At 40.5% G+C, this 25,768-nt stretch overlaps 1 protein-coding gene across 4 annotated transcripts in view; it reads right to left on the minus strand.

Annotated features, from left to right (window-relative positions):
• Window positions 1–24,302, minus strand: part of AKT3 (AKT serine/threonine kinase 3) — a 153,544-nt gene extending 129,242 nt beyond the window's left edge. Inside the window, exons 1-2 of one of the 4 annotated variants that reach the window (XM_083829610.1) lie at window positions 24,138–24,302; window positions 11,794–11,948 (exon numbers count right to left, since the gene is read on the minus strand). In XM_083829610.1, coding sequence (XP_083685736.1) covers window positions 11,794–11,839 — 46 coding nt within the window. In that variant the 5' untranslated portion in view covers window positions 11,840–11,948; window positions 24,138–24,302. Of the gene's footprint in view, window positions 1–11,793; window positions 11,949–22,519; window positions 23,145–23,807; window positions 24,089–24,137 lie in introns of those variants that run through there. The other 3 variants (XM_083829611.1, XM_083829612.1, XM_083829613.1) reach the window with 3 other exon arrangements.
• Window positions 24,303–25,768: the final 1,466 nt, after the last annotated feature.

Consider the following 25,768-nt stretch of genomic DNA (forward strand, 5'->3'; position numbering starts at 1 on the left):
AGAAAGAAAAGGCTATTAATATGCTAAACCTCTAATGCAGGATCATAATTTACAACAAAAATACAAACGCCTATTGTGAGGCAATTTACAAGCAACAATGTTTGCACTGAATATAAAGACCTGCAACTTTTTCTCTGGCAAAATTCACTATTTCATAAAGATATTTTCCTTTTGTAAAGAAAGGTCAGACACACGATGGAAAATCAGACAGGGACGCTTCTGAACTCACATTGCCTTACAATAAAAAAAAAAAAATAGGCATTTTTCTCCTCATTTTACTCAGCTCTGGAGTTGTGACTCGTTACTTCTTTTACAGGAAAATTCATTATAAGAAACCAACATAAAAATCCGGATTAAACTGACACCTACAGAAGAACATAAAATTATGATAGTATGTTCCTCAAAAAAAAAAAAAAAAAAAAACACGCAAAATAGATGTTAATACTAGAAATGTTTATACTGTGATCTTCTTTAAGTGGATTACGCTTTTGCTATCAAAAGCAATATTTATGATTATTTGCATATCTATAGCAGATTATTTAAACCCCACCACCGATACATTTGACATTAGCAATATTCACACCATTTGTGGCATTCTCTATTAATGAGTATATTAACATTTGGGAGACTGTCACAGAGAAAAATACCTCACTTAGATTTACATATAAGTGTGCATTACACAGCTATTATATACCACAAATAATGCACCATGACCATAACTGTTTTGTTAACTCTGTGTTTGTAGAACAAATAATATCTGTAACGGTTCTTTTCCTGGACTGGCTGCATGAGAACACACAGCATCAAAAAAGATCCCTTAAAAAGCTGCCTTTTATTTAGTTAAGAAAGGAGAGCTAGCATTATGGTTGCAGCAAAGAGGAAACTACAACATGTAAGTACCTGGAAAATACAGATAAATCTCACGGCCAGTGCATGCTGTTTGGTGTAACATCAGCGTGGTTGCCCAAGCTGCTGCACATGACAGCAATTCCCTGTCTCCTCAGGAGAAAGGATGGCTGGATCAAGTGAGGGGAAAGTTCATCAGCTCTGCATGTACCTACGTGTACCACCCTATGTACCAACAGCAGGTCTACATAAAATCCTATGCACGTAATGTAAACTAAATGTGTAAAGTTTTCACTGTGATGGAAAAACTTCCACGGGGATCCCAAATACAAACGTTTATAACAAAAATAGAGTATTCATTGTGTGAGATGTAACCATATAGATCTTAAGCGTCCTCCAAATTTTGGTATATAACCAAACAGAACTAGAAGCAGGTTTACAAAGAATGTATTTCAGCCAAAACATACTTTTACAAGAATTCTACCAAATGTAGCAGTAATATTGCAGAAAATCTGCAAAAATGCAAGAGGCATAAAAATTAACATTATCTGAAGTTTTACTGATCATCCACCAACATAGTCTACATATTATGAAGTCTGAGAACAGTAACTATAGTTTAAATCTCGAGTAACACTCAAAAGCCAACAAACTTACCTGCCTCAAAAGGGTATCTAACATAAGCTTTGGGTGTTTTTTGTTTGTTTGTTTGTTTGTTTTAGTTAAAATATTCTTTTTAAAAAACTTTCAAACTCTAAAACCAAGAGGATTACAAAGCTACTGTGTCACTTGGATTAAGACATTGCTTAATGTTTCAGAAGTTACCCAAGTCACTACTCTGTTACAAGTTACCGTTTAAAAACTATAAACCTATGGGAATAGCAACTAGCTAACCTCCCAAAAACACTTTTTACTTCAATCAAATTTGGGACCAGCACCAACATCAAGTCAATTCCTCTTCTCTAAACATGAATTACAAAAAATAAAAAAATAAAATAAAAATCTCAAAATACAAAGTTTTTGTGCTGCAGCCTGGCTGTAGTCACAGCCTGAGTTTTCGGTGCAGTTCCATAACCAATTTACTCTTGCGAAGGTGCAGGCTGCCTCTACCAGGAGTTGCCCTGCCCCTCCACACCTCTGGTCTCTCATTCCCATTTGTGCCAGGACTACTGTTTGTGCAGCTATGCAGTGAGTCAGATTAGGGAAATGATCCATCCGAAAGTTAGCTAAGAAAATAAAAATAGATTAGTTTGCAGCCAGAAAAATTTCCTGGTATGATTCACCTTGCGACCATTATGAACACAAATGCCAACACAACAGTGCAAGAAGAGGACATGACACTTCCCCCATTTCAGCAACAGCTTCCACTTAATACAAGTTTCAAGTAAACATAGGATTGCATCTATCAGGGGCGAGTTCACAGGATCCTAATTAAAATTCAGGAGCTGCTGCTGTTTCTCAAGATAAGAATAAACTTGTTCAGAAAAGTTTCCGATGTATTAGTCAGCATGCATAAACTGGCATGATATTATAAAAACCAGCACAGTTCAAAACAAAGTGAGTGAACACTAGCCTTAAAGTAAAGTAATCAATGCTGTACAATAATACACTGTTTTGTAAGTATTTTCATGTGTGTAAAAAGTTAGACCATTAATACACCTGCAGTTTCATCAAGTCAGAAGAGCACACAAGTAGGTGGAGATGTCACCATGTTCCTATGGAATCCTTGCCCAGGGACAGCTCATCAGGGGTTTCTTCCATTTGCTCTGCAAGACATCTAGCAAAAAAACTAACCTTAAGAATTGATAAGGGACTACTGGTTTTCGCACCTAATTATAAACTCCTCCCTTTACAGGACCCTGGCAAATATCACCTCTTTCTCTGCAAAAGATCAGAAAGATAAACAAAACAAACAAACAATCCACTGCTTCTCCTTCATGCTAACTTCAGCTAGTGCTAAGCTCATTCTACTTTCTATATAAACACTTACATTTTCAAAAGCACAAATACTGCAATGTGAAGCACCCCAAGTTTCACAAGGACTACCAAACTCACATTCAGGAAGCCCCTGAAGTGAAGTACCAATACTATTTCCATTTTATCAGAAGAAAACTGTGGCTTGGACAAATTAAAATCCATAACACTGAGTGCCAAATTTAAGATATTGGTGGCCCAGTTCTTCACAGCACTTACCATCTTGCGCATCTTTCTTCATTAGACAGTTGTCCCCAAATTCATTGCAGCCAAAACCACAGAGCACTCATATAAGCTAGCTACCAGATTCCTCTCCAGTTGTGTGTTTCTCATTATCTAGGCCTAGTTAGCAGCAATCTGTGAAAAATATTGTGTTTTTCTTTTTTACAGTAAAATTTTTACACTTCAACTGTTCAAATGTAACTGAGGATTACACAATTTGGAATTTCAATGTAAAAATGTTAACCATTAATCAAAATGGTGACTTTCTAATTCCACACTAGTAATATGCTACCATATTGTAAATAAACATCCTTGTGAAGACTACCCCCCAACATTTCACAAATGAATTTCCAAATCTAACTGGAAAGGAGCAAGCATTTTCTTATCTGTGTGCTGGTATCAGATACGTTCATTTCCTATTTCCCTGCCACTCTTGAGAAAGCACTCTATAAGAAAGCAAACTAATAAATTCAGAATTTATGGTAAACTGGACGTCAGTCAGATGATAAGGATCCAATTACAAAGAAATGTAGTTAGCTCACTAAAGTTAGCTTACTAAAAAGTAGGCTAGCACTGCCCTGATTTGCAAGGGAAATTATCAATAATACCATAAAATAATATTTATTATAAACAGTATATGATAATAATACCAATAAAAAGCACAGAGTACCCAGCACACAGCTAGAGATGGTACTGAAGAGGGCTGGAAAAAATGAGACTGAAGGTCCATCTGCTTTACAGATAGGGAGTATACATCTGAAGCAAATCTCTGAATTACCAACTACTACAAGCTCTGGCTTACACCACGACTGCACTTAATACATTCCCACTGCTAAAAGCACAGGAACAGACATGACAATGAGTCCAAACCAAAGCGCTGGAAACATGAACAGCGCAGACATCAAAATCTAAGCACTAGCTGCTCCACTCGACAGATCCACAGAATGACAGAAGGCTGAGGTTGGAAGGGACCTCTGGAGGTCCAAGCCCCTGCTCCAACAGGTTGCCCAAGACTGTGTCCAGACAGCCTGTGAGTATCTCCTATTGTGCTGTATTATGTGCTAATGGAGACCTACCCCAAGACCCAGGAAATCCTTCCCATACAGTGCAAGTAAGGTCTATGCTGCTGAAATGGAGCAACGCTGTTTTTTTTTTTGCCTGCAGTTTGGAAAAGATCAGTCAGCTCTCAGTATGTTTGTGGCTGAATAAATCCCAGCCACTACCATCACCTTCATCCCATATTTGCTGGGGAAGAAACCTTATTTTGCCAATAGATTGCGCAGATGTTCATGAAGAGTCAATACTACCTCTGAGAAAACAAAAAGCAACTAAGACAGCAGTTGAGTGGTTACAAAACCTTCTTCTCTTGTCCTCCACCCTCTACTCACTCTCTCAATCATCACTAGCCTGATCTCTTCCCAAATCTGATTTTTCAGTATCTCAATTTGCAGTCTCAATTGTCTCTTTGATATTTGTGCCCTAGACCTTTGATTTCTCCCTCCAGCCCTAAAACTCCTTCAGGACTCCTAGTTTCAAGTCACAGCTGTTGACCTCATTAATGTTTCTGACAACTATAGCAGGGTAGTATAAGAGGAGTGCGTCCCACAGAGGCATAAACTGATCCTCCCAGCTGAGGCAAGAGGAAAGGATACATGGATTGCCTTTGAAATAAAAGAAGGACTGGGACAAACATTTGTTGGACTGGCACGTAGGTATATTGAGGGAAGAAGACTTCTAGTGAACTATCAGAAACTCTTTTATTACAAGCAAGTTCCGACAAGAATGAAATCTTAATGTAAAAGTGGCATAAACACAAATGGATTTAAGTTTCATCAGCAGACTACAGGATGCCGAAAGCATTAGGTAAAGTGACTATTCAAGCTCAAAAACAAAAAAAAAGTTTTACTTAATAAAGAACATGTATTAGAGTAACAGTTCCTCAAAGTCCTCCCTGACAGCATACTTCCAACATCTGCTGGTCATGCAGCACTGCCAAATCGCGAGAGCTGCAAGTAGGAAAAGGACACTGAGTTGTCAGAGCCTTGCTTTCCAGTCCCTGCAACCAAGAGCATTAACCTTGCTTCTTGGAAAGTATTGCTCTCATGGGTAACAAACTGGAAGGAATACGAGTGACTGGAGAAAAGATTCAGAACACAAACACTACAGCAGCATTCACTACATAGGAACTGGAACAGGAATACAAGAAAATATAATGCAAATCTATCCAGAACGCTCCAAAAAAATGCTGCCTAGGTGTTTTTCTGTGTAACAAGCAACCTGTTGTTGTCAGAATAGAAGAAGCACTTTTCCACCATAAATCTCAGGACATATGAGAGGCCAAATGATTTCTCCCTTTTCCTCTTCCCCCCACCGCAGAGACCAAGGTGATAAGCCCAGAAACATGCTTTACCAACCACCAGAAGGATGGGAATAACAGGGATTCAGTTTGGGTATTGAATCTTTCAACTTTGCAAAAAACAAACGTCTGAAAATCAGTAGCACCAAGGTCAAACATGTTGATGCTCCCATGATTGTTACACACTAATAATATCCTCTTAAACACAGGATAACACCTTTCTCCCTCTGAACATATTATTGCATCTTCTATCTGATGTATTATTAGTGGGAACTAATACAGTTAATCGAAGAACATGCACAGAATTTTAGCCACTACCATCTACAATACAGCTCTAGAGGAGGATAATTTTTACCAATCAGAATCTCAACTGTAAAATGATTTAGAAATGAGAAAAGGCCATATTACAGTTATATTAAAACCAGGACATTAAAAAAGTTTTAATGGAACTTTAAAGACTTACTTAGTTTCAAGTGGTTCATCAATGAAGATTTTACCTAAAACTACTATTTGCTAAGACGATTAGAAAAAATAGTTTGAATTTCTTCTACTTTCTGTAGCAGATGTTCAAGACAGTCTATTTAAATTTGTCTTTGTTAGAGGTGTGTTAAACTACTCAAATAATTCAGACAATCTGCAAACAAGATTTCTGACAGGTTGTGAATAACATTCAATTAGTACCATAACTTCTGAGATTATTTTTTCAATCAAGGCATTCCTGCCCCCACCCAAAAAAAAACATACCACATGAATTCAAGCTCTCATGTGTATTTCCAAAATTAACATATTTTTGGTCTTGATTCAACTGCAAACCCCAATGTCTATTAATTTACTTCGTGCTTTTTCAGGGTTTGGGAGAGGGAGGGGGGAGTATAGAAGACTAGTTACTGTAAAACTGTAAACAATTCAAACTTGAGAGATCAATTCGATTCCTACCTGGAACAACAGATTTATTCCACCACATTATTTATTCTTCTCATTAGTAGATATAACAACATGAAATATTTTCCACATGGTTATTTCGTGAAATCCCATGATTTCGACACGATTAAGACATGATTGCATCATGTCTTAAATTGCAGAAATGAGAACAAACCAGCAGTTGAATTAATCTCTCATCACAATAAACCAAATACATCTTATTCTATAAATTTATGAGTTTAGAAATACTAACATTACTTCAGGTAATTGTATTCCAGATACCAGAAAGTTATGAAAAGCTGTATTTTCTTAATAAATAAATAAACAGCATTTGAGTGAAAAAGATATTACAGTATTTCAAGTGATGCAATCGTTACAGGACAAACTCATTACAGGAAAGCTTCACAACATCTGTTTTTTACTGCCATCTCATTATATCAAACTTCTTAAGTTATGGTTAAGTTACAGCAACTTTGTACTTCAGTTCCCTCTCTATAAAATTGGTAGACTAGTACTTCTGTACTTGATATGAATGTTGCAAGATAAAATGAGGACATGAAAAATTGAGATTAATGTCACCCCCACGAACAAGTCAGATTCATTATCTATTCCAAATAATTTGCGTAAAAATATCTAATAAAGCAAGGTAAACATGGCCATGACAAACAGCATTATCAAATTTAGCACACCTGAATGCGGAAGTCCAACAGGGGCCTGGTAATTGAAGTACAATAGAAGCACAGACTTAAACTGACAACATTTTGTTTTGCCTTTCACTAACGATTTAGCCAAATTGTTACATAATACACGTTAGATATACTCTTCCCCAATGAAAAGCCATTACTCTTTCAACATACACACAAAATAAAGTTAGTTGACATGTTAAATTTAAAACTGGGTCCTTTAAAAAGTTAGCATCTGTGTCAATTTTTCCTTTGTCCCAAATGATCTTTTAATAACATGGTAACACAGACTCTTAAAACTTTTCATATGTTTAAACTAATTGAAATCTTGTGCACAGGTTATATATAAAGAAATTAGGTTGCAATTAAGCATAGTTATTAATGATTGTTAAATCTAATTGTTGTGACTATTATAGATCACAGACAAGGTCAGCTCTACAAGCTGTAAAACTAGCTTTCAAGAAAAAAAAATCACCTGAATTATATGCATAAAAGCCTCTTTTGTAATGATATGCTCTAATCATATTAAACATGTTCATCCATTTAAAAAAAACAGCTGTTTCCAAACTGATACATTCAAAATATATCCCCGCTTTGTAAGACATTCAATTTGCTTTCAGTAAAATTAAAAATACTAAATCTTACAATAATTTGAAAAGACACTGTGCAAAACATTGTGCACATAAGCAAATCCAAAATGGAAAAGTAATTTCAGCAATTTCCACAGAGCCCTTACACTAACTGCATGAATATTAAATACATGTTATAACTTCTGCGTGTCACCAGCAAGGTTTGGATCAGTCTATTTCAGATTCTTCATCAAAATCACATCCCTTTCACCTATATGCATTAGAAGAAAAGAACATTGATGTCATTTAAAAAGGACACTCACAAAGGAAGACAACACATCTGTATTCTAATCTGGCCACAGGAATAGTGGGAAAACAGAGAAAAGAAACAAAAATGATTATCCTCTCTGAAACAAAACACACTGGGCCAGTAAATTGCAACATTATCTTTCCAGCAGCGCAGGCACACAAGGCCGTGAGATGCTTGGTTCTTATCACCAGATCCGAGACAGCAAGTCACAGACAAACACAAGACCGTCTGTACAAAAAGCATTCCTCCTGCTCTCTTGACTGAGTGGAGACTCCCTCCAGAAAACTCCAGCAGAAAACCCAAAACCATTGAAGTCATACATCTGCCTCTTGCTCAGACAAGTTGTGATGTCTCACAGGGTACATCTGCATTAGTACTTCAGATAAGGAGAACAAAATTTCTTATCGCCCCAGCTAATGCGCTTTGCTGAATGATGCAGTCCGGGAGTGCACAAACCTGGCTCCTTTCAGATGAAAGTGAACCACAAGATGGACCCCGGAGCACTACCACTGCTAATGGGGCACAGAAGCAGTCCGACGCCAGACCAAAGTAACACCCACCTCACTTTGCAAATGCCATGGGTGCAGCTAGGTACCAAGTCCTCATCACCAACTAGTTTACTCTCTGGCTCTGCTCTCACTGGACCACAGCACCTGCTCAGGCAGGCCCAGCCACCATGCTTCAAGGTCTCCTTTCACCTATGACATGGGACCTAACATGGGACCTAACATGGGACCTCCTGAGGTTCGCTGAGCTTCTCAGGCTTGGCTTCATCTTGGGTTTCACTTCCTTCTATCATCTGAAGTTCTCACCTTCTGCCTGTCACCTTTTGCTCACCTAAGCTCACGTAACAGCTTACCTTTCCTCAGTGTCATCTACTCTCACCGCACGGAAACATCTTCTTGTGAAGACTGCTCAAGGCCTAAGTATGACCATCCTTAATTAAGTAAACTTAATTCTGACATGTCTTTACTTTGTATGCCGAACAATTTTAAAATAGGAATACTTTAACAGCTTGGTCATTTAAGTGTTCCCAGAACAACAGCACATCGAGGCTAATCACCTAGAATCACATTGACTCTTCATGCTCCAGAGCAGGGTTAAAGACTTACAAATGTACAACCGTCAGCCCTCTATTATTGACATGGATACAGCACAAAGGATAATAAAGCAAACATTTTCTCAGTGCATTTCACAGCCATTAAGAATCACAATACCCTGCACTAACAGACTCTCTCTTCCCCAGCCTCTATCTCAGCTTCAACTTCGAGATCCCCAGCTCAACTTTTAGTCCTCCCATCTCTTTCCTATACTCAGGCCATATAGGTGAGTTAAAGGAACTATCTCATTAGCTGGCTCTTCAAAACTCTACTTCACCCCCATACTTTCAAGTCATCCTCATACTCCTTGACTGGGCTCCAAATTGCAGCAAGAGATTGCTCTGTTCTTTTCCTTACATCACAAACCACCCTGACTTTTATCACCACCCTGACTGCTGAAGGCAATAGATTTTAAAGGTCCCAGGCTATATCCACATGACCAAGTAATTTGGCATAATAGAAGCAGATCAGTCAACTGAAACAGCTGGTGCCCAGGCCCCTGCTTTTACAGCGTATAGGGTTTACAAGTCTATTTCAAGTTAAATTCAGTCTGGTGCCTCAAAAGGAACGTTACACCATGCACATGGCTTAGGGCTTTCCAAAGTACCAGCTGTTGGTTTGTACCTTTATGCCTCAGCTAGGGGCTGGAATTTACTCAGTGCATACCTGGAGAGGAGATTCCACACTGCTTTCCTCCAGGAGGAACCTAGTTTGTATATACCAAAACCACTCAGAGAACTGAAGCAAGAAGTGTTAAGTAGGGATGATTAGGGAACAGCCTTTAAAACTGTAACAGCATTATAGCTTGCAGAAGCAGTGCAACTTTAACCAATCCCACCATGCCTCTTGGTACAGAGAGAGAATATTCAGCTGACAAAGTGTACACTTAGCACAGACAAATTCCAACTTTCAGAGTTTAGATTAAGTTCAGATACTTTTCCTTGGCAACAATAACAAAAGTGCTTAGCAACTCTGCTTCCAGAGCAAGGTCAGGGTAGAATCTGTAATTACATGAAATGTATAACCATTGAATTAAATGCTTACAAGTTTTTGACATTGAAAAACCCTGCTACACTTTTCTTCTTTTCAGAAGCAAAACAAACACTTTAATTCACCAACAACTGTAATAAGTCATAGAAAATTTAGGAAAATGTTAGAAAGCATAGAAAAAAAAACACACACACACAATGTTACCCATAGCAAGAAGGAACAAAACAACCATACATTCAAAGTTCATTAAAATGAGGGAAAAAATGCATGCATGAAGTGTCTTTGAAAATAAAATACCTATCAAAACTGGCATCAAAATGCAAAATCCATCAGCTTTTCTTTAATTAATAGATTAGCAAAACAGCATGAGAGGGAAAACTTTTATATTTCAGATTTTCAAATATTCACTAAGACATTTAGTTTCACTGTACAAAACTATAATCCTTTTCTGGACCTCAGTCATTAATGCATATCACACTTGATATCGCATTTTAGTAAGAATGAGCAATTTATATGACATTATGTAAGAGAGAACTATTTGAATCACCCTAACCATTTTATAATATGCTTGAAAGAAATTATGTGAAATAAACAACAAGGGAAATCAGATAACCAAACAGAGCAAGCAACAAGTTGGGAAGGAGAAACAATTAAAAATTTTAAATAGCTCCTGCCATGCAAAATTTGATTTGTTATATACAAAAAATATATACTCCAAAACGGGAAGCAGGCCTTAAGCTTCTTGTAGGTTAGCCCATTTTCATCTGCAATACCCACAATGAAATACCAAAATACAGTTATGCAGGAGTAATAGCAGAATAATAAACTTCTCTCATTCTCTTGGCTTCTTTAACATTTAATGTCAATCTACAATAAGAAAGCTAATAATGATCTTTGTCTTTGCATGCTGCTAATGAAACAAAGTATTTCTTTTTAAATTAAATGGCAATTTTGTTCACACTATTCAAGTCTAAGTCCTTCTGGGCTAGAATCACAGAAGCTTGTGGCATACATCACCCTGTAATCCAGATCACCTTCTCTCTGCAAGAGAGATGACGTTCTTTTGGAAATAATCTTGTGCAACACCACAACCCAAAGCAAAGCACCATGAATTATGGAAGATTTCATTCAAAGTCCATTACATGGTGCAAATGCCATCTATTTCTAGAGGTTTCCCATTCAAAACATAACATACAGCAACAGTCCCAAATTTGCAAATCCCGTGGTGACAGATTATGAAGTGACATCTCAAGAATTCACAGGAATTTAACTGTAACAGAAAATATTACTTTAGACTGGCTTATAATTAGGAACATACTCTTTAATCATATGGCTTCCAGGTCTGCAGAGTAATTAGATATATGCTGAGCTTTACACAAGTAGTATATTGATTTTACAGGGACTACTTGAGTATGTAATATAACCTGAGCCACATATTGGCATTGAGGAAGTTACACGAAGTATTGCACCCACAACAGCTTCTATGCAACCTTCAACTGTGCACCTCTATTTCTACTTCTAAGAGCTGCCACCACCACCTAGTTAGTCTGATACAGGGGTGACAGGAGCTGCAGCAGCAAGGTTAAGTGGGAATTACCAAGTCCAGCTTCCTCCTTACTGTCAGTTACCCACGTAAAATAGGAGCAGTGCTGAGGGTTAAGTATTAACATGACCCAGGCCTTAATGGCCATTAATTCCATATGGTCAGATTAGCTTGCTGCAGACTAGAAAATAAATCAAGAATGCTCCCAGCGTAACTGTACAATGCCGCTGCGCACAGCCTGCTACACAGCACAAGAACTTTGCATTAAGAGGTAGAACTTACCCCTCTTCTGAACCCAGCCTTCCTTCACAATGGTAACATCGCTCATGATGGCTCCACTCTGAACCCCCGACTCAAAAGAGTATTTCTTTGAGTTATCAGCTTGTCTGTTTGGCTTCTCTTCTGCTGCTCTTCCCAATTTCTACTGATGAGTCACCCTGGAAGGAAATATTAGAGAAAGAATTTAAGTCTTTTCTGTTTTTCTCATTTGACAGCCAACAAAAAAAGTCTTTGTTGATGTCTTCCACTGACTGAGCTCATATTAAAAATCTGCTTTTTTTTTTTTAATTAACCATATAACGGAATCATATTTCTATAGTCTTACAGCACATTTTCCATGAACACCTTGCTACTTAACAGAACCAGAATGTGTTACATTTTAAGTCACGTGGCACTATTATAAAACGCACACAATAAAATTCCTTGTACTGATGCACAGGATGCTGTTAAATGAAACGGTGCCAGTACTGCTTCACAGGTCCAGCTTTGAAGCCACAGTATCTTTCACCATTCCCCCATTTGTCAGAATCCATGCAACTGGTAAGTGATTCTATTATTAAGACTGCATTGATCAGATCAAGAGTGAAAGGAAATGGAAGGAAAGGTTCTGTAAAGGCACTTAAAACCAAAGCCTTATGATCATAACCATACCTATAATGCTTAACTGTTAAAATCTGTATTAAGCAGTTCACCAGCCATGCAGTTATTTTTTTCAAAATGTTTCAATTAATTTAAAAAAAAAAAAAGGGAAGAAAAAGAAATAGTAAAGGCTAAAGAAATATAACATTCTTCCTACTTCCACTGTAACTACATGATAGCCAGTACAAACCTCTAAGTTTTTAGAAACAGCAGCACTGACAAGTATGTGAACAGAGAAGCAACTTTTTAGGAGTGCAAATTAACCAAAAAAGCCACAGCTTAGTTTATGAAAAGAAGGAGTGCATGTTCTCTCGGGGCTTTAAGCCAGGCAGTGACAAGAGTGCTCTCTTCCCTACAAAGAAGAAAAAAAGCTTGCGGGGGGCGGAAGGAGGCCAGCCCTACAACAGGACACGCTGGTCCCAGAAGCCACAGCCCTCCCTTCCAACCACCTCGCTCCCAGACTACCAACAAGCTGTGAAGAAGAGATAATAGCACTGTAACCAAGCAGGAAGAGAAGTCAGAGGGCAGGAGAGGTCTCCTTTTGCCAGCAGACTGCCTTTCCCCTCCATCCTTCAAAACAAAGAGGAACAGCCAAATCATGCCAATCTAGGAAAGGGTTTTCTGTAATGGTGGAGGAACACCCTTCTGCCCTGTGTGGCTGTTCACTCAGGAGCACACCTGTACACACTGCTAGCATGGAGCAGGGACACACAGCCCAGTTTAGTACTATAAAATCCAGCACATACACATCCATTTAGTGTACTGACCAACAAATGTAAACATGCAATAGGAAGAAATACTATTGTCCTAAAAGCAGCCTGCGCAATGAATGAATGGAGCACGGACTGGGAGATAAGCTGTTCTAATCCAACCAAGAACAGGGTAAAAACTGAACTATTATACATGTGCAGGTTATTTCTTATTTGTCATTTTAAAAATGTGTATTTGCACCACGCAGCAGCTAGATGGAAAGCTACTTCTGCATGGATGCTGTGCTGTGCAAAATAAAACGGTATGAACATTTTTTCAAGTGGCATGCAACAAATAATGCAGCACAGCACAACTCAGAAATACTGAGGGTGTATTCATTTTACTGTTTTGCGTTCACTTGTTTTCTCAAAAACACAGAGAAATTCAGGTACTTAAAAACTGCAACATTTAATAATTTAGTAGTGCAAAGTTTAAATAATATTGAAAGCATTGCCTCTGTGACATCCCTTGGCACTGGCAGATACAACAGGAAGTCCCTTGTAGGCGATGCACACCCTTTTGCACCAGCATCATGCCCCACTGTGTCTAAAAGGACATCAGACACCTCTGTTTATGTAAATGCACACTGCCTTCAGACTTATACACCTTCATGTTTTTACAAGAATTAAAAGAAAATGTTACATACAAGGTTTTGGAAGGACAGGATATGGCTTTGGTAGTGTCAATTCACCTATTTAGCTTTAACTGGTTAGACTTTGCATTACTAGGTAAGTCAGCATGGCAGAAATAAACACAACAAGCATGTCTTCCATAGCCTTTACCTCACTAGTTAGAGAGTTATTTTCTGGGTCATACTCTATCAGAGCTTTTGTTTGTGCTCTTCAATCCAGTGATAAGCAAGCCCAACAGCTGTGCCCGGACAGAGAGAGACTGAGGCACGCAGCTGACACAGGTTCCAGTTCTGCCTTCCAGGATGAGGGCAGCACGGTATCAGGTCCTACTACAAGCAAACACATCTTTACAGAACCAGGGGGGAGCGTCAAAAAACACTGATGTATAACAGCTGTTCTGTGATGCACAAGCAAGCACATCAGTATCCCAACACCCGACTTCGGTTTGACTTTCCTACAAGACTTCCAGTGCATTCCTTAACAGATGATCACAGGCAACTTTTTTCAACTATAAAGACAAAATAAGCAAAATACTTAGCTTGGGCCGGCATATGCTGTGATTTGTTTTATCCTATCTGTTAATCTAATGCAGTTCCCAATGCTGGTGTGTTCTTATGAGAAGTGCAATAATTTATTTTTATTGGTACAGACTAAGCTGTAAGAAATGAACTTCTGCACTAAGTAGCAATGATCTTGTCTGCCCACATACTGATCATTAAGTCCATGATTTCTGCAGACGTATAGTTTTAATGAATGAATTTATGCTTAAAGCTCCCTATTTATCCACTGATCATGATTAAGTTAGTGTTATTTAATCAAAAGCTGATCTATGACTGATTTTTATCTCCGCCTGTGTCCCAATAACCTCAAATGCATGCCTGTAAGACAGCATCCTACTCCTTCCATGTACTACTACACTGAATTTCAAATAAAAATGCCAAAATGCAAAAATCAGATAAATATGGTTACAAAACTAACCAAATTATCTCCGTTTCAGTTTCACAGTGCTACCAGAAACAACTTAAGTAAAATTATCAACAGTTGTATGCAGACATAACGGTTATAGTGATCACTCCCTTAATGGGTAATTAAAAGTCAATCTGAATTACACAGGAAGCTGTAGAAGATAAATCGAAGCATTAAAAGACTAATGAAAATAAAGGTTATACATTCACACTACACTTTCAAGAAGCCATTTGTAAGCATTTGTAGTATTATCCCTTATTAAATTCCTTTGAGGCTTTCTAGAAGCTACATTCATTCACTCAGAAAGTCATCCAGCAACACACTTTTGAAAATTACCTATTGTGACGAAAACTGACCTTAATGAAAAACAGACATACAGAAACCTTCACCCTGAAGATGCACTGGTGCACTTCTACAGGCATAAAGGAGTTCTCTACAACATATGGAACGAGAACTCTGACAAGAGAATAGCATTCCATCTACAGTCCAACTATTTCAAGAAAACCTACAGAAACGTTCATGCTACGCAGCCTGCACAGAGCTTAAATACTCATTAGCCATCAACTCTGCTCTCCCGATGCACTTCAAGTTTCAGCAGCTGTTACAGAGTAAATATTACAGTTTCCCCTGTTGCTATAGGATAGAATGGGGAAAAAATGTGTAAGAACTGAAGCTGAGGATGTTTTGCATTCCAGCTGCTTCCTACAGGGAAAAACCTAACTTATGTTTTTATTTATGTTCCAACAACTGAAGAACGGGTTGTATTGCTTTTTCTTTTTTCTTTTCCACTTTATCAAACAGAACTTTTAAGAGGTACTTTTCCAATAGTACATCGTATGTATTTTGCACAATGTATCAGTCAGTCGCGAATATGCATAATAAATACAAGAACCTATTATCTGCGTGCTTCGTGGTGCAGTTATGACAATTTACTCCATCGTGACCAGTTACAAGAACGAAATGTCTGCATTTATTTTTGGATCTTGTAAAAAAAGGAAAATTTTTTTCTTTCCTTTTTGGAAAACTATTAAGCCGCATTTTGGCATTACGTGGAACAATTCAGCACACTTCTGAAGGACTAATACTACAAAGAATTCTAAGTTCCTAGCTGTAATGGTCGCCAGGACATCTTTCTGAGCAAAGATCAAACAGAAACTTCTACATGCTCCTACATGATCTACATGATCCTACTGAGACTCACGGTTTTCCCAAAGTGTGGTGAAAAACCAACACATTCTCAGTTTTCATCTTGAACTTCTGAGACTAACAGCAATATAAAGAAACAGTTTGTTTCATGCTGCTATTGCCTAGGAACTATAGGACCTACCCTTAAAAGAAGCGATGGACTATTCAGTAGGTAGAAGACACCTTTTCTCAACTTGTATTTTTGAATTAAATGAGGCACTCACGCCCATTGCAGCAGTCAGGCACCTCCGCAGACTCAGCGGATGGGGAGAAGGAAATATTTTCCTTCCAAGCAGAAGGAGCAAGAACAGTGTTTCAGGTCTACACTTAACAACCACTATGTGCAAGTGAATAATCATCAAGACTCGTAAGAGCAGACAACACTCCCTTGGAATCTGGGCATCCTCCCATTTCCCCAGTGACAAGAGACAGCTGAGTACAGAAGACAGTGCCCATAAATTCAGTGTAAATTGTATGATTCAGGTCTCTGTTGTAAGAACTTTCATAAACAGAAGCTCCTACTTTCAACAATTTTGGAGCTGAGAAAAAACAGATACTCTCACATTTACCAACTTAAGCTACCAGAGAGAATACCAACAGGATCAGCTTCACCTCTTCCAATGACTACCCCTACAACTTCACGTACCTTTCGCAACCCAGTGATTATATAAATCTAAATGTAACAGGGAACTGCCATTTTACCTTTTTCAAGTAACCATTTGTTTAATAAAATGCATTGGGGAAGTGGGGAGAGAGGATGTTGTCAAAGTGAATCTTTCTCTTTGCCTGACTCACTGAGATTCCTTGGTCTTCAACATAATCAGAGCCAAATCTCCACATCTTTACCTCATTTCTCAGAAAGGTACACTGAAAAATTATATGTTTGCACACACAAAATACACACTAATAAAAAATAAATAATAAAAAAAAACAGCTCTTAGTCAGTCATCCTCTAGTGCTATCATCATACCCATGTTTGTTTCTCTGCTTTAGGGGCTTTTTTTTTTTCCAGATCAAGTTCTTAGGAGGTTTTCTCAAATCCTCCAAAGTCTGAATCCTCCAACACAACCAAACAGACTGTTTGTAATCACAAAGTAAGAAATTAAAAAGTTAAGGCTCTAAACTAAAAACAGAGTTCTCTTTAGGACGTAAAGTTGAGATTCAAGTTTTATTTATATGAAAAATGCATCCATATCCTCTTCCCCTACCCAAGTTGTTATCTGACAGTCTGGTCAAACAATTAGAGGATACATTGCACAGCATCAAAAATTACACAAAAGACTACGCTGCAGAACAGAGATTGTTACAAAACTTCCTAAGTAAAATTAACCTGTATTACTAATGGAAGAATCACATCCAGTTCAGTGACTTATCTAAAAAGTAGTGTATTTATACAGGCTTCTACAAACTACATATTCTGCAATTTTGGCTATATTTCAAAAACAGGGCAGTTGGATTAGGTCCCTCTTTATGGTCTCAGGAGGACTGATTAATTTAAATACTGTCGCTACTTAGATTGAGAAAAAGGAACCTGCAGGCAGACAGTTTATGTTCAACTTAAAAGAACTTCTAAACAAACAAAAAAAAAATCACAAAACAAAACATTAACTGGTTTTACAATACAAAAAACATAATAAAAACCAACAAACATTCTAAGTACATTCTAAATTTATAAAAATCTTTACTGTATGCACAGTTAAGACACTTAAGCATACCCCTAAATAATTTCTAATTTTTAATGTTCCTATTTTACAAATTTTACAACAAATATAAAAAAAAAAAAATCCAAGATATCTCTGCAGCAGGCATTGCAAATATTTTTTTGAATTGTATTCTGCACTAAAAGTCTCAATGTCATTAAGAATATTGATATTAAAAATTATTCCTGACAACTTTATTTCATAAGCCTTGACTTGGAATTAGGAGGATAACAGAAATAGCAATATTTACGCTTTGTGGCAAGGAAAAACAAGATACTTTAGAAAAGATAAATAGGTCTTTTTAAAGCACACTTATATGTATGCTTTTTCCCTTAATATTTTCAGTCTTCTATCTTCACTTACAGTTTGTCAAAAAGCTGCACATAACTCATACATGTTTAGATAAGCGAGTTAGAGACTTCAGATAAGCTCAATTGTGACTGCAGTCACACTGAAATATTAATATGTTAAGTTATATGTTTCAGTTAGATTTCACAACAGAGTAATTTGCCAATAAAGAAACTATAATCCTGTATTCTTTTTCATATTAGAATGACAAATTAAGCTATTTTAAGGGACAAAGGTACAATTAAGGTAAGGTGAACAAACCCACCCCGTCTTTGTTTACCAAGGTATAAAGGAAGTTTCTAACAGTAGCTAAATTGTTTCTCTAGAATCCCACATGAAAAAATAACAACCCATTGTTTGCATTGTTTTTATTGACAAAAATGCTTTGAATCCTTTTCTCTCCCCCAGTCAGAAAAAAAAATAACTGAAAATCAGACAGGAGAGTGAGAAAATAAAATGTATGAGAATACAGGTCTGAAATTCAACCAAAAAAATATATTTAAAGCAGTAAATGTGAATGGATGGCTAACGTTATGCATTAAAGAAAAAAGTTACTCAGATAACGAACTTGGGAGAGTTTTGAGACTTAAAAGAACTCAAATTAAGGATTAGTTGAGTATCTTAACTATGACATCCATATTTCACTCAACACTTCAAAATATGATAAATTTAACTTGCTGAGGATTAACATAGGAATACTCTTTCTTGCCATTTCAAGATGAAGTTCCTTCACTCTTAAAAAAAAATAATTTAGTAACGTCTCAAGCTACCAAGCAAAATTAAACTCAAGTTTAATATTCTGAAAACAAACTAAATTGGATTTTTAAGTCTGTAATACCCTGAAACAGGTTGTCTAATTTGCAAAAGGTCATAGAAACAAGAAATGCCCATACATTCTGAAATGAGATAGGCTAAAAGATATCTAAGAGATACAAAATAGAGCTTCATTAAGCTCATATGTTTGATTCTTGGTAAGATAGTAACTTTTGTGGAGCACAGCACCATAGTGCATACACAATGCCAAGCACACAGTTGAAGCCACAAAGAATTAAGATGATAAAAGTCAGAAATAAGCAAAGTACCATGAGTAATGAGAAAAGGAAAGTATTGAAATAAAAAATGTGCTCTCAAACTATTAATATACAAGATGGAAAAAGTTCAATGACATGTCTACGAAAAGACTTTTGTTCAAACTCCTAAATTAGGATTTATTTATTATTTGGGTATTGTACAAATTAAATTCTGAATTTGCTTGAAAAAGTGATTCTTTCCCACATAGCCATCAAAAATTGCTGAACTTGCTAATTCTGCCACTGCAGCATGACCAGAACCACACTCCAACTTCTGATCTAAACCTTTTGGATTTGCTTGTTCATCTTCAACAAGCATTATTCTCGTCAACTTGAGATCTGAATTTCCTAAGCACAGAATGAATTCTCTACAACCATAAATGAAGACTATTCATTTTTCAAAAGCACCTTGTCACTTGGATACATTTACGGCTAGAAAAACACAAGACAAGTCGTACCAATCACATATCCCAGGAAGCACACTAAACACTCAGGGAAAAAAAAAAAAAAAAAGAAAAAAAAACACTTTTGTTGGTATAAATTGTTTTGAAAGCCTGCTGAGACTCCACCAAGAAATACTGTACTACTTTTGCGGGGTTAAACCACCTGCAAGAGAAGCTTTTGACCTCTAGGCACTGCCATCCCACACCTACAAAAATCCAGTGGCAAGACCTTATTGATCTCAGTAAAGCTGAACCAGGCTCTTCACCTGTGCCCCTACTGTGGGATGCATTAAAATAACTTCATCACACACAGAGTGCAGTAACATCTGACAAACAGTGCTATCGCGTCATTCAGCCACGTGTATGAAACACCGAGGTCCTGGCTGCATTCTTAAGGGAATTATTGCTGCTCTTTAGTCAGGATATTCCAGAAAAATTCACAGGGTGAGAACTTGTTCTTAATACTCTTTGTGATCAATAGGACTCACACCTAGACACTTGCATAGAAACATGTGGAAAAATAGGGTTGCTCAAGATGGACGTGAGACATAAGAAATTATTTAATCTAAACATAGTCAATGTTGACACTAATATCAAAAATCTGAGAAATATTTAAAATGACCAAAAGCAAGCATCTTTCTATACACAGGACAAAAATGCTTCCTCTCCTTGACAAGAACATTTAATGATATTTGTAACTTTTTTTTTTTGTAAGTATCAACTTCGCCACAGCTTCCTAATATACCTGAACAACACCTTTAAATAGCAAAGACAAAAAGAATCTGCTTGGAATCCATCACATGTGCCAAAACTACTTCAATTGCCGTACTCGATGTAGAGCTACAGGACAAGGACAAAATGCCATACCATCTATTACTACAGCCTTGCATTTTCTGCAAGTTTTTTATTAGTATATATTAGTGATTCAACTAAAACAAGCTTCATTTATAATTTTTCTCTTCATATAATCAGCCCTGAATCTGCTTCATACAAGTAGCCCAGAAGAAAACACAAACCAAACCAAAACAAAAACCAGATGATTTGACACCACACAAAGCGCTAAGAAGTCAACTTTCCCGTTCAGTAGTTTCATTTGTTTCTCTGGCTTTAATAGATTTGTAAAACACTTTGAATAAGTTTTTCCATTTACTATGTAACTACTGCTTAGAAAAGAGTCTTCTATATAGCCTGCCAACCTGTTGCAAAGAGGAGCAACAAGTGCCACAGATTTACCAATGAGAATTTGCAACACCCAGAGCTGCCTTTCCATGTAACCAGGAGGCAACACACTAGCAGACACGAGGCTCCTCATCCCAAAGATCCCTTGCTTTAAGAGCAGTGCCACACTCCCTGATGGACCTGCTACACTAGACAGTAACCTCTGTCCCCACTGTGATATCCTTGGTAGGCATATCCTAACAGAATGAGAGCCAATCTAACACTCTAGAATGAAGGGCAATCTTAAAGTGGTGGTAAATTTCATACAAATATTGGAAACAAAAGTGACATTTTAAAGGTAAATAAAACTCAGGAACGCACACATTTAACCGTTCCACTCTCTTTGAATCATCAATATTCTTCACAAAGGGAGCAGTGCCCATTTTGAACAGAAGGTTTACTTTATTAGCTGGGAAAAACAAACCAGGGGCTTTGGGCACATAGTGCTAGCTGACTTGGGACAACTAACACCCATACTAAGCACGCAGCTACAGTCCGGTGTGTTCCTTTTAAAGCAACTCCATTTACGCATTAACCATATCGAAACGGAAGTACACTATAAGAAAGTTTTCACTCCATGTATTTCAAGGTCCTCCCACTCTCCAGTGTTGGTTAAAACTAGCATCGTGCCAAAGTCACCAAAGATGCCACCAAAGTTAGACTTCCACGCACCAAGTCAACCTTTCCTGCTGAATTAGCAGCACAAAATGAAATTCCAACCAAATACCTTTATGAGAAACTGTATCTTCTTTACACTAAGAACAGCACAGAAATTTCAAATGCATTTTAACATTTGAACTACTGCAATAATGGTGTCATACCTTCCAAAGCAATCAAGTATTTCAAAGTTATTTCACAAAAAAAAAAAAACTTCTTGGGTATAGAAATGACTATCTCTTTAAATTGGGAAAATTTGATTTGCACACGGAAAGTGAAAGAAGACTAAATAAACCAGTGGCAGACAAATTCCCAGTAGTCTGAAGGATGCCTCAGTTATTATACAAACTTCAGACACATGCTGTTTCAAACTGAAGTCGGAAGTCGAGATATGGTTTCTGGGAACATCTTGCAAACAGAAGCTTGGGTTGCAAACAATAGCAGAGCTCCGGTGGTTTTGGGGTAAGCTAAAGAAAAAACACCACTATTATCCCTTCCTTCCACAAAGCATTTGTTCCAGTGTCAAGATGTCAACATTTTCTAGTACAAGTTAACGCCATCTCAGCCTTAACACTGTGTCTGCTTCAACTGGGGCAAGATAAAAACTCGTATGTGTCAGATTTCTCATGGACTTCCCGTAGAGCAGCAGCACGTTGTTTAACCAGGCATCATCTTCCCCCAAACTGCCAAACAAGTGAAGGAGCACGATGCTGAAATACAACTTTCTATGAAGCTGAAGGGCCCGCTGAGGTAAGGCAAACCTAGCTAGAGGAAGGCAGGAACGCACCACAGCATCGACTGCCTCAAAGAGGAGTTTCACTGGTGTTAACCTGTGTGTGTGTGCATACACCAAACATTTACATTAGAGGAAAAATGAGTTATCAAAATACAATACAAGGCTTTCCAGGAAACGGGATTTTTCTTATCTCTACAGTTTTTCTTTGGCTCTCATTTGAACTTGACTGACTGGTCGCTTCCAACCAAAATAGATCCACGTGGGCTATAATTAGCAATCCAATCCAATTAGCGATATTGGGGTCAACTTAAAGGCTCCTCCCATAAAACAAACAGACAAGCAAAAAAAACAGTCCTAGAGGCGGGATCTTGAGTTGTACGCTTACCTTAAAGGCCACAATAAGCTTTCTTTCCTATTTCACGTACACGCTTTTCATATTTGTCTACAGAAGCTTGCAAAAACAACAGGTCACGCTGAAGACGTCCTTTCTCAGAAGTTTAGGACCTCTCATTTGCATGCCTCTTGCCTTGGGAAACTGATTGCTATGTACAGAATGTGGTGAGGTATGGGGGTAGTACGTCTGCCTATCCGCCAAGTTTTGGTAGGTCCTAAACAAACAGCGGTAGAAGAGGCTGCTGCGAGTTCCTTCGGTCCTGGGAAAGGGTGGTGATGGAGGTACCTGGGGCACTGGGGTTTTCAGAAGAGAACTTCTTAAGGAGAAGTTAAGCGAGTCTAGCCGTAGGCGCATTTTCATAAAAATAAAAACGAGATCTTGTAGATATATCCAAGTAGCCACCCAACTGAAAATTACGTTAAAATTATAGAATGAAGGTGAGGAGCGATGCACTTGTTTACTCCCTACCAGCCGCACAAGCCCAGGATTTGGGCTTTTTTTTTTTTATTATTATTTTTTTAGCCTAACCCCGTTAGATAACCCAGCGTGGAAGGCTGTGGGGAGGGAACCAGCAGCAACCGCGCCTCCGCTGCGCTCCCCTCCCCTCGCCGACCGCCGCCGGACCCTGCGGACGGGACACGGCGACACCATCCCCCCCCCCCCCCCCATCGCGACACGCTGCGACACGCGCGGCGCGCGCCCCGGCGTCATGGGCGGGGGGGGGGGTGCAGCACGTGCGGGGCGCGCCCCCGCCGCGCGTCAACTTGCTCGGCATGTGCGCGGCGGCCTCCATGATGGCTGGTGCGGGAGGAGGAGGAGGAGGAGGAGGGTTTGGGGGCGGCGGCCGGTTTGTTTACTCGCAGGCAGGAGCCGCCAGCGGCGGCATCACCCGGGCGGCGCGGGCACGCGCACACCGCGCCGCGGGCACGCGCGCGGGGCTGCCAGACCCCCGCGCCGCAGTCACCCCCGGCGCGCTCCCGCGGGGGGGGGGGATAAAAAAAAACGTCGGGGGGGGATAACGGGGGGGCTGCGCTCGCTCCCGCCGGGGGCGCGCCCTGCCCGACACCCCCCCCCCCGTTACATAACGCCCGCACCGCCCGGGGGGGGGGGGGGGACCCCCGCCCCCGGTCCCCCCCCAGCCCCGGGCCCGGCCCGGCCGCGCCGCCGCCGCCGCCCCGCGCCCCCTCCCCGCCTCCCCCCCCGCTCCCCGCCCGCCTCCTCGCTCCCTCCCCTCCCGCCCCTCCCGCCCCGCCGCCGCCCGGCCCCTCCCGCCCCGTACCTGCAGAGGCGGCGGCGGCGCCGCGGGCGCTGCTGCGGAGCCGGAGGGCGGCGGCGGCGGCGGCGGCTCCGGCTCCGGGGGGAGAAGGGGAGGAGGGCGCCGCTGCCGCCTCCTCCTCCTCCCCCGTCCCCCCGCCGGGCTCGGCGGCGGTCCCCGGCGGCTCCGCGGGGGCGGCAGGAGGCGGCCCCGGCCCCCCCCCGGCTACATGGAGCCGCGCGCCCCGCTACGCACGGAGCCGCCCGGGCGGGCAGCGCGGCCGCGGCGGCATCGACGCGCGGGGGTCAGGAGGAGGGCGGCGGCGGCGGCGGCGGCTCCCCCCGGCGCACTCACCCCGGAGCCGGCCGGGCCCCGCTGTCGGCTCCTCCCGCCGCCTCCGCCGGGCTCGTTATTGACTTTCAGGAAAACTCCCGACGTCACCGGCTCCCCCCGCGTGTCTCCCCCTCCGCGGCGGCGGCGGCGGCGGCGGCATCGGCGGCATGCCCAGCTCTCGCGAGAAGCGCGGCGGGGCCGGGGCCGGGGGGGGGCCGCCAGACGGCGCGGGGGGAGCCAGACAGAGGGGGGCGGCTGAGGTGAGGGGGGCGGCGGGGACGGGGCCGCCGGCGGCGGCTGCGGGAGGAGGAGGAGGCGGCGAGGCGGCGGGGGGGAGGCCCGCCCGCCGCGGGGCGGCCCCGGTGCTGCTGCGGCCCCGGCATCCGCGGGGCTGCGGTCGCCCCGACGGGCACACGGATGCGCCCTGGCGATGCTCGCTCACGGCTCGGCTCCCGGTGCCAGCGGCGAGGAGGACACGGCGCCGGTGCCCCATGGCTGCGTCTCAGGACTTCCTCCCTCCCGCATCCCGCCTTCCTCTACAACCCTCTGAAACCCCTTCTTCTCCCTCTTCTGCTGCAGGGCTTCTGCGAGAATTTCTGGAGGATCCAAATAATCATAGGAGTTGGCATAGGGCTGGGAAGTTGCCTCCAGGGGCAGCGGATCCGTTCCCTGCTGTGGCAGGCAACCATACCGCACAATCCCATTCATAAATCAGCTGAGTTTCATCTTCGAGCTACAGAGTTTGTTTGCCCTACTGATTCCACTGGCAGACTGCACCCTATGCTCCCCATCCCCTGAACTGTGAAGAAAAGCAAAAAAATATTATTTATTTGATTAACACAACTTTTTTGGAAAAAAAAAAAAAAGTTTTAAAAGTGCATTGCCAAGCATTACTTCCTTTCCCCGAATTTACAGTTCAGTCTTCCTCTTTCCTCAAAAACTTTTGACTGAAATGAGCATCTCATCAGCTATTAAGATGCACATAAAGCCATAATATCCATTATTCAACATGGATGTATACATTAATGTCTCCCCTCACCGTTGTCACAATGCTGCTCCTGAAAAACGAAAGGTGTGGTTGGTTCTTGGAAGGTGCCTTCTGGTTGCCGCGATCCCCGCAGAGCACCCAGAACCTGAGGCAGCGTGAAGTCTGCATGGGCAGTAGCTGATAGACTGGCAATAAACTGTTCAGGGACCAAATGTTTAGTGTGAAATCCGGGCCCACGGAAAGCAGAGGTATCTGGTATCAGGCAGACCAGGAATTTGTTGCATTTCTGCTGTATGTTGATCCCTGCCGCAAACAGTAGCAAATTTCTTATTAGTATATTTGTGTAGTTGATCATCCTCGTTCATTTCTCCTCACTTTCAAAAAGCTGCCTAACAGATACTTCTTGTACGAGGACAGCAGTTTGCTTAAATTTATCTGTATATACTCAGTGTATATCACCCAGGAAATTCTGGCCTAAATTCACATTTTTTAAATCTAAAAAGAAGAAAAAACTGCTCTGTGGTGAAAATATATTCATTAGAGAGGATAACGCTTATCTCCAAGAAAGTGTAGTTTTCTACATTTTCGTTTTATTACAAATTGGTGAAAGATTATGCTGAAATCTGATGAACTGATCTGCAACTAAACGTACTTTTTCAGTAAT

Source organism: Anser anser (genome assembly GCF_964211835.1).
Source record: "Anser anser genome assembly, chromosome: 3".
Lineage (NCBI taxonomy): Eukaryota > Metazoa > Chordata > Aves > Anseriformes > Anatidae > Anser > Anser anser.